The 10,652-nt window shown below is 39.1% G+C and overlaps 1 protein-coding gene across 1 annotated transcript; it reads left to right on the top strand.

Moving 5' to 3' along the window:
- Positions 1 to 5,952: 5,952 nt before the first annotated feature.
- LOC144069400 (regulator of G-protein signaling 2-like) lies at positions 5,953 to 9,200 on the top strand. Its single transcript, XM_077594789.1, has 5 exons — positions 5,953 to 6,104; positions 6,184 to 6,273; positions 6,559 to 6,620; positions 6,760 to 6,926; positions 8,253 to 9,200. The coding sequence occupies exons 1-5, from the start codon at positions 6,010 to 6,012 to the stop codon at positions 8,424 to 8,426; spliced, it is 588 nt and encodes a 195-aa protein (XP_077450915.1). The 5' UTR covers positions 5,953 to 6,009; the 3' UTR covers positions 8,427 to 9,200.
- The last annotated feature ends 1,452 nt before the right edge of the window (positions 9,201 to 10,652 follow it).

Raw genomic sequence — 10,652 nt, 5'->3', positions numbered from 1 at the left:
GTTCCTGAATAGTTGTTACGGAAAATGGCACTATTTTAATTCTGAGATTATGCTTAGTTCATCAAGTCTGTCATTGTTACATACATCTTTGCTTATGTTTTTGATACAAATCATGATAATGTTAAAAGGAACAACATACAGTAATCCCTCGAATATCGCGGATAATGTAGACCAGACATGGCCGCGATAATGGAAAAAATGAGAAGTAAGATCACTCCAATTAATAGTACCTTACTACATGTTTTCGTGCCTATACAAAAAAACAAATTCAATTATCAAGACGTTCATTCGTTCATCCATTTTGTGAACCGCTTTATCCTCACTAGGTCGCCGGGGGTGCTGGAGCCTATCCCAGCTGACTTCGGGCTAAAGGCGGGGGACACTGAATCGGTGGCCAGCCGGTCGCAGGGCACAAGGAGACAGACAACCATTCACACTCATACCTGCGGGCAATTTAGTGTCCAGTCAACCTACCATGCATGTTTTTGGAATGTGGGAGGAAACTAGAGTATCCGGAGAGAACATGCAGGGAGAACATGCAAACTCCATAAAGGTGTACCGACCTGGATTTGAGCCCAGGACCCCAGAGCTTTGAGGGAGACGCGCTAACCACTTAAGAAATGTATTTATTACAGCTATATGAAAAGACTGTAATGTTTTAACATCTAAACATAATCTATATATAAAAAAATGTAAACACTAAGTACTGTACTCACTAGGAAAATAGTTTGTCTCTGCTTGATTTAAAAAATCTCAATGAGAGGCGGGATCATGAGACTTGTTTCCGTTGGTAAAACCTTTCCACAGTTTACATTTAGAATTATTACTTGCCTGTAGTTAAGAGTTTACTAAAGCCTCATATAAAATTAAGAAGAATGAAAAAAAAAATATCAAAGGAAACAGAGGTTTGGTACTAGACTAGTATTATTGGCAGATATCCTGATTCATGAATCGAGATCGAATAGTAAGTGAAAAATGTCTGTCGTGTATCCTTTTTATTCATTCATTCATTTTCTGAACCGCTTATCCTCATGAGGGTCATTGGGGTGCTGGAGCCTATTGGATTGGATTGGATTGGATAACTTTATTCATCCCGTATTCGGGAAATTTCGTTGTCACAGTAGCAAGAGGGTGAGAATGCAGATATAGGAAAGGCATTTTAGACATAGATAGATAGGTATCTATTTATAAGCTATCCCAGCTGACTTGTGGCACCAAGTGGGGGTCACCCTGAATTGGTGGCCAGCCAATCGCAGGGCGACCATCCCTCACGCTCAAACCTAGGGGGCAATGTGTTCAACCAGCCTACCATGCATGTTTTTGGAATGTGGGAGGAAACCGGAGTACAAACCATGCAAACCCCACACAGGGGGGACCCACCTAGGATCGAACCCACGACCACAGAACTGAGGCCTCCACGCTAAACACTGGCCTGCTGGGCCGCCTCTGTCGTGTACCCCTAAATGATAATTATGAACATGGCCAGACTGGCCATCAGGATATTTTAACATTTCCCCTTTCCTTCCGGTCTTACAATGAAATAAAAAATGTTGCTGCTGTGACTGGGTGGTGTTTTGATTGAAAATTAGGCCTTCGAAAGTTTAAGGCCCAAGGAGAGTGATAAAATGAGTGATGAATTGAGCACACATTACCACTCCTTATTGAACTTTATCCTCTTTCCAGTAGCACGTCAACAAACAATTATTTTAAAACTGATAACATTTTTGTGCCAATGCTGAGTAATTAGATCGAAAATATAACACATTGTTGTGGAAACCGCTGTTAGATAACCATCATTAGCTTCTAATTTTAGGTGTTCCAGGCATGTGCACTTTATAAATACACCAAGTTTGTTGTGCATTCAACCTTTTCTTTTCTTTTTTTTAATAAACCTTTTCATCATGTTTCTGAAATGTTCATAAATGATTAATTCATTCATTTTTCGAACCGCTGATCCTCACAAGGTGGCGGGGGGTGCTGGAGCCTATCCCAGGTAACTTTGGGGCACCCTGAATTGGTGGCCAGCCAATTGCAGGGCACAAGTAGATTTATCAGCTACAAGCAGGAGGCCCGGCTTCGCCGGTCCCACCTGCTTATTTAGAACCAAAAGAAAATTGTTGCGCTATTAAAAAAAAATCTCTTTTGAAAAATGGGTTTTTAGTTAAATTTTAGTTACACGCATGCGGCCCTCACTGCTGATATTGCCCCTGCTAAGTCCACACACTCAGTAATAGGCATCTGAGCATGGTCGGGGCTATGTAACCATGATATAGATGCAGAATCATGAGCTCCCGCCGAGGTGGAAGCCTCACCACCACTTTGGAATGCAGAAGATTGTGCTGCCATCTTGGTGCGCTTCAATTGTTTACGCCTTTCCCAACTCGACACAAAATGAGAACTCTTTTTGCATAATTGGTGAAAATGATGGTGCAAATGTATGTAAAGTATGCAAAAAAGGAATTCATAATATTTACAGAAGCGAAGTATGCCTTTTAGGAAAAAGTAAGAAAAACTGACGGTCAATTTTAAAACCAAAATGAAAATGTGACGAAAATAAAAACTCACACAATAGCGGTGCTATTGCGTAGTTCATGCAACTAACTTCCAGTGGAAATGACTGAGCGGAAGCACTCCATTGTAGTTTCCAGGTGCACACACGCACAGATCCATCCATAAATCTTGCTTTATAAGGACTAAATAATAGATAAAGCTTGATTTATGGATGGGTGGATATTTTATAACTCCTGTCACAACAGAAATGATGTGGAAAGGCGTCCGACATTACGACCAATCAGCCATGCGGTGAGTTTAGGGCACATCATGTAAAAACAACGATTCATACATCAACTCTGCTTTTAGCTTTAACAAATAAAAGTTGTGTTTACACACTTAGAGAAGGTGAAGATCCGACAGCCGTTTCTGGCCACCATAAAAAATTTCAACTCTCTACGTTGTACGGTTTGGACAAACGTACCGAGATAATCTTAACACACACACACACACACACACACACACACACACACACTCACACACCCATAAATCGCGCTTTATAAGCATTATAGATAACACTTTGCTACCCCTCCAGTGCCAATTTATCTGTTGCAGGCTGATAGAGACTGATGTCATCATTCAGATTTCATATCAGTAGACTGTTCAAACTGCAGTCACAATACTAAAAAAATCTAACCCATGTGATCCTTATAACCACACAAGAAAGTGGATTAAATCATGTTTGAAAATATCACATTCCATGTGAGTTGTTCTACTCAGATCATGACGACAGAATCTCACTTGAGTGAAGTTAGGCCAAAAGTGATCTGATTTAGCTAACTAAACTGTTGTTTGAATGTAGCTTGATGCCTCGTGCATAAGGTTTCACTTTTATATGCGTTTAGAGTAGGTGTAATTAGCTATATCTAGTTTATACATGATTAATTCTTTGTCAGACCATCATCAGCAAAATGTGCCCTTTCAACTGAAATTTTAAAAGAAGAAAAACAAAGTCTCATACATACAGTAAGTAAAGCAGGAACCCCAAATGAACACGACGTCTACAATCTCTACAGACAGTGCTGGGAATTACCTTTCCTTCTGTGTCAGACCCTTTGGACAGAGATTATTGCCTAGTGGAAACTTGGCTCTGGTCAGCATCCACGTGTAAACATACGACAGTAAACATAAAACCTGCACGTCATAATATAAGAATGAAGTCAACGCTATGTTTTGACTCTGGATTGCAATAACTGGTGCGAAACAGGTGATCCGAATCTGTTACAGCCCCGATCATTTCACACAAAGCGTGTAATATTGATCATAACACATTATTCTGTCTTTTGCTGCTTCCTGTATGTGGTGTTGAAAACATAATTTACTGGAAATATTGTTCCCATTATGGCAGAGATTAATGCGTTATGTTACATTTGACTGTATGCTTACACATTTTTTCGAAGGAGCAAACCATACCCGCGTGAACATATTCTTTCAAAAATATAAACATATTTATTTTACTCCATGAACTGTTTCAGTTGGACTTAACAATTTTATTGTCTCATAGCAGAGTTTACACAAATCTATTAGAACATTTCATTCCTTCGTTTCCCGTACCTCTTGTCCTCACTAGGGTTGCGGGGGGTGCTGGCGTAAGCATATTCTTTCATAAATATATACGTACATAGGTATTTATTTTACTCTATGAACTGTTTCAGTTGCACTTATAACCATTTTATTGTCTGATAGCACAGTTTACACAAATCTACTAGAACAGTTCATTCATTCCTTTATTTTTGGTACCGCTTATCCTCACTAGAATGGTGGGGGGTGCCGCAGCCTATCCCAGCCAACTATGGGCACCAGGCGGGGGACACCCTGAATTAGTGGCCAGCCAATCATAGGTCACAGGGAGACGGACAACCATTCACGCGTACACAAATACCTCCGTAAGCTTGTGCGTAAAACAAGCAGGTTTTCCTTGGCTCTGCTTTGAACCATGTCATCGTTGACATCAGGACAACCTGTCAAACTTCAAATTCCTTCATGATATTAAGAGTGGCACCCTGGATGATTCATTAAGGTATGATAGTATGATGGTATTGCAAATGTGTGGAAATTCTCAATTAAGAAACTAGTACCGTATTTTCTGGACATCTGAGTATAGGTCACACCAGCCAAAAAATGCATAATTAAGGAGTAAAAAACATATATAAGTCGCACTGGAGTATAAGTCATTTTTGGGGGAAATTTAATTGGTAAAATCCAACACCAAAAACATACATGTCATCTTGAAAGGCAATTTAAAATAAAAATAAAATTGAGAACAATAGGCTGAATAAGTTTACTGTAAACTAACGTTACATGACTGACATGCCAGGTAATGTCAGTAACGACGTAACATATTAAGAGTTATTCAGATAACTCTAGCGTAAAGAACATGCTAACAAGTTTACCAAACTATCAGTTTCACCCCAAAGTAATAGTAACCTCCGCTTTACGCCGGTCCCTTACAAGTTTCTCGCTAACTCCAAACTTTCTTTCTGCTGCTCGATTACCGTTTTTAGCTGCATATTTCACTATTTGAAAATAACGTGAAATGATATAATAATGTGTTAAATAATTTCAGACATAAGTCACACCAGAGTATAAATCCCACCCCGGGCCAAACTATGAAAAAGATTGCGATTTATAATCCGAAAAATACAGAAATTGTTAGGGCTTTAGGTCATTATCAAATAGATATGAGGGCAACTCCTCAGTTGTCTGGTGTCTCAATGTTACACCTAACCCACACAGCAAATTGTAGTTTGGTGGCAAGGTTGTGTTTTTGCAATGTATATATGTCTCACCTCATCTCATTTTCTGAACCGCTTTGTCCTCATTAGGGTCACGGGGGGGTGCTGGAGCCAATCCCAGCTGTTTCCGGGCCAGAGGCGGGGGACATCCTGAATCGTTGCCCGGCCGATTGCAGGGGACAAGGAGACAACCATGCACGCTCACACCCATACCTAGGGGCAATTTAGAGTGTCCAATCAGCCTACCATGCATGTTTTTGGAATGTGGGAGGAAACCCACACAGGTCCGGGGAGAACATGCAAACTCCACAAAGGGGGGACGTGACCTGGATTTGAACCCAGCACTCCAGAGCTGTGATGTCGACGCGCTAACCACACTCACCACCGGGCCGCCCGTGTGTAAATGTGAACAGTTTAATCCGAGGGAAAATTAGTTGTAAACATTTTTGAAGAAGAAAAACCTGATAGAGAATAGATTTTGGAGGGGGTAAGGGGACAGAAATGTTTCACAAGAGTGAGGTGTGGTGTGTTATTTACGTGATATTGACAACTGTTTCCTAGGGTTCTGAGTCATAACTATGTTTGTCATTTAAAGCAAAGGGCCACTTGTGAGAAAGACCTGTTGTGTCAGCCCCGCCTCCTCTTTGTCAGTGGCAGATCACTGCTGGAGGCAAACTATAAAGTTCGGCACTAGGCAGCAGGTCAAAGCAGAGTAGATAGAAGAATGAAGGAGGATCTTACTAGTACGTCTAACTGGAGGATGGCTTTCACTGACTGGTCAAAATCTACAGAGCAGTCCAAAGTGAAAAATACGATGATGTGAGTTAAGGCCAGTATACGGTGAGTCTAACTTTTGCTGCATAAAACTTAAGGTGTGTTTTCTTGTTTCTGTTCTCAGGGGAAGAAACTGGAAAAGCAGACTTGGGCTCCTTTTGAAGAAGAACTCAGGCAATTCAATCTCATATTTAATGAAGATCAAATCACGCAGGTATATTTATTCATTCCTATAATGGCTTGATACTCCTATTTGAGAAAGACAACATACAACATACTCCTATTTGACAGGGAAAACATATAACATACTGCATTTGAAAAATAAAAAATATAGTAAATATATTTTAAAAGAGAATCGTGTGTCACGTCTGTTAATACAGACAAATAGACAACATGTATATATTACACTATTGCATTTGGACAGCATCCCGTTTCCTGACTATGATCAATTTCCTGCATATCTTTGACAAACCCTGATGAGTGATGTGTCTTTCCTCAGGACAACTGCAGATGATGTGAGCCAGTGGGCACAGTCACTTGACAAACTACTCAGTCATAAATGTAAGCATCAAAGGAGATAGCTTTATAGCCATCAATTAAACCAAGCCTGTGACTGTGACGGCTCTGTACTCATGTTCTGTACTAATTTGGTTAGTGCAGAGAGGATGATGTCTCTTTTGTCTTGTTTGCTTTCCCCTAGATGGCAAGATCGCGTTTTTTGTTTTCCTAAAGATGGAGTTCTGTGAGGAGAACATTGAGTTTTGGAATGCGTGTGAGGATTTTAGGATGCTTTCATCACACCAAGAATTGACATCCAAAGCCAACAGGATTTATGAGGAGTTCATTAAAAATGAGGCTCCCAAAGAGGTAAATTGCTAACATGCAGTTTATTTTTTCTCCATCTAGCTCAGGGATGTAAAACATATGGCCCGCGGGCAATGTTCCCTCTAAGATGCGCGCGTGCGCAATTGCGCACAGCAAATCATATGAAGCGCACAAAATAAAATCCCAATTTTTGTAATTTTATTTTTAGCTGTGAGGCCGACGCGCGAACCACTCATCCGTTGGGCCGCCCATTCATAGATATTAATCATTACATTTTATTATTACTAAATCATTTATGTGTAGTAGACATACACCTGCTTATGGCAGGTGTGATACTGGTGTGTGCCCATAGCGAGCAATGATGATGTTGCTCACACCGGTACTCAGTGTGCTCAGGGAGGTTGTCTTTCTGCCCAGACAAACAAAAAATTAGAACATTGCCCGCGGGCCTTAAGAGTCATTCTACCGGACTGGCATGTTATAGCTCCTTCATAGTGTACGTACAGAATCCCGTCTTTTCATTTTAGCGATAGCCTTGTAAATCTGGAGATTTGTGAGTTGTGTGTGCATGACTGCACTTGGCTCACTTTTGTCTCTGCAGTCACAGTCGCTCATTTGCCCACTCCCAGTCAAAATGGATGGTACGTCTAGCATTGTCATTGGCTGCTGATTAGTTAATGAAGTTACCTAAAAATCCCTCAAAACTAATAGGAAGTGATCTGGAATAAAAAGGAAGTAACTGGGAAAAGCCACTATAAATCAACAGGAAGAGACCTGGAACAAAAAGGAAGTAACTTGGAAACGCCATTAAATCAACAGGAAGTGACCAATGAACAAGTAGCGTCCTATATCCAACAGAAAATTATCGTAAATATACATTAGTTTGTAAACTCTTCTGCGTCTGTGTTTGCTACTGTCTTGCTACAGCAACCAAGGGAATTTCCCGAATACGGGATGAAATATAGTTCTATTCTAATCTACTCTAAATTTACAAGGGAGTCACCCACAATGAAGACCATGGCTTCCATTGACAATGATCAATGTACAGTTCACCTAAACTGGGAGGACCAGCTGTCCAGTGTCATTGACGGCAAAAGACCTCCAATCTGACAGTCTAAATGGATTGTTAATTGCAGCCAACAAGTTAACTTGTCGAAACGTCTAAAAAATAAACTGGTTCATATCACATGGGATTTAATTCCCATTAATGTGACCTGTGAACCAAAATGATTTTGTTGCTCCTGATCTAGTTTATGTAGCTTCCAACGTAATGCTATAACTTTAGTTAAAACATGCATAACTGATTATTTGTTCCAAAATAGGGTATGGCAGAGTTTTATTGTTAATACTCTTTTTTTTTTTTTACAGGTAAACCTTGACTTTTACACAAAAAGAAAAATAATCCAGAGTCTCAATGAGCCTAATGTGGCCAGCTTTCTAGCAGCTCAAGGAAAAGTCTACAGTTTGATGGAGAATAATTCCTACCCAAGGTTTATTCACTCTGACTTCTACAAAGAACTGCTGGCAAATGCAAGGAGTTAAAGGCTTGAGGGTAAAAATAAAATTCCAGCATTGCCTCAATAAAAGGGACTTTAGGGACATCATGTTCGTGAGCACAAACATTCAAACATGGAAAAAAGTACTGAGTATATGAAGCTGTTTTAAGCTTCTAATTTTCCTTAAATTGCTTTTATGCCATGTGTATAAAGGCGCAGGATGTGACTGTCTGATGAAATGTATGTTATCTTTTGTACATTATACTTTTCTAGGATACTTTACTGTACTGTATGATACTGTAATTGTACACTGAACACTGAATTCAAAGCAGATGGTGAATGTCTTAGAGTTTGCATCATGTTTGATTTTTTTTAAATTAACATTTAACGTCATTGTTTATTCTTCATTTATTTGCGAGCAGCTTTGCACATAAGGTGTACGATTGAATATTACCGTATTTTTAAGATGCCCCCGCGTAGCAGCCATACCCTTAAAAAATGCCTCAAAATCATTGAATTTTTGCCTCCATATTCATGGTTTTAATAGGGAGTACAAGTACTTTGAAAGGAAAATCTTAAGAAAAATCATGGCACATTGTATTTCTGAGATACCGTCCGAATTATTTTTTTTATTGACTTTCATTCAGAGACGTCAAAATAAATGTTGTTTAGCGTTTTATCCGTTTTATCTTTTCTCTATTTTGAAATAAATTACTGTATCGGCCGCATTGTCTTGCGTTATGGCGTTTCATCTTTGTCACCTTGCAGTTTTGTGAATGTCATGTCTAAATGCTTTAAATAAAATGTATTTTTTATTTTTTATCATTATAATATTGACTTATACTACAAAAAATCCAACACTTTATACAGGTTTAACATAGATGGTCAGGAATCTAATATTAGTGATTGGTCTTGTTATGTTTTTTTCCCCCCTGTGCAACCTGTCTATGTGATTGCCCATTGAAATCGTGACATCATAGCTAGTGGAATCTGGTACAAAAAGTTCTCTCCATTTGTGGACATTTCAGAATTAATGTAGAATTGTTACACAAAGCTGAAAATTTCAAAATTCTATATCTTGCAATATACCTTGCAAGATATATAATATACCTTACAGATAATAGAAACCTGAAATTCATTATCCAGAAAATACTGATATCTTCAATAAGTCCAATTAAAAAAGGATTTTACAAAAGTACAAATTCTGATGATTAGTATTTCTCTGCACACTACATGGTTGGACCTAATTTAGCATGAACTAATACATGGATGTACTGTGGTTGGGGGCCTGTGGCAGTGCAAAAGTTTACACTGTAAACAATTGGACCTAATGTCTCTTATCTTCTTGACAACTTCCTATATTCCTAGAGAGTTCAAGTCAGATGGCTTGCTGGGCAATGTGGCCCACAGTGGCAATGTTGACAGGTGTCAAGACCTACTCGAAGGCAAACTTGGAACCCCCATACAGCTTGTGTACGGAGGGAAGCTTGAAGAGGCTGCATTGAATGTAGATTTCTAAAGATATACTTCACCAACAGCAGCAGAAGATTTGTCACCCCAAAGTACTACTGGCTTCAAGCAATAAGGATTATAACCCTTTTCACAGAGCCTGGAGAAACTGGAATTTTTATTTCCATTTGAAATTGGTACAGTCAGAGGTGACCCTGGCTAATTACTAAACCCAAAAAACACAAAAATATATGATTTAAGTTATATATCTTTATAAAATACAATACAATCCAAATAAAAGGTACATTTTACTAAGCAGAAGAGTACAAATGTGCCAACATATAAAAACCATTGTATAGTTAACAAAAGTTTGACCCCAAAAGTATAATCGAATAAATTTAAATACAAAAATATTTAAAAATAATTAACACAATCTGAATTCAGTGCTCACAACTGTAGCAAATGTTTTTTGCTCTTTTTACACTTGATATCAAATGTGTTCTGAATGATTGGTAAGCTCAGTGACATATGTTGTGGCCTACTGTAATGTGTGATCATCAACTCTATTATCCTAAAAAATTGTTACAGCCAGAAAAAAAATTAAGAAATCTTTTAGCCTTCCAATAAAACTTCACTGACGAAAATACCACAATACCCTCACTGCAAACTCTGCTGCAGAGCAGACAGTCTATGCCCATAACTTGATGTGGAAATGAGGGACAATGGGCTGGACAACTGGTAGATGGCGGCGCGCACGGGTGCAGCGGCTCTATGCTCTCCAGTTTGGTGTCGCTCATTATTCTACAGTCGCCAGGATTTAATT

The sequence above is a fragment of the Stigmatopora argus genome, chromosome 24 (genome assembly GCF_051989625.1).
Source record: "Stigmatopora argus isolate UIUO_Sarg chromosome 24, RoL_Sarg_1.0, whole genome shotgun sequence".
NCBI lineage: Eukaryota > Metazoa > Chordata > Actinopteri > Syngnathiformes > Syngnathidae > Stigmatopora > Stigmatopora argus.
This window is presented reverse-complemented; position numbering and strand designations above follow the sequence as displayed.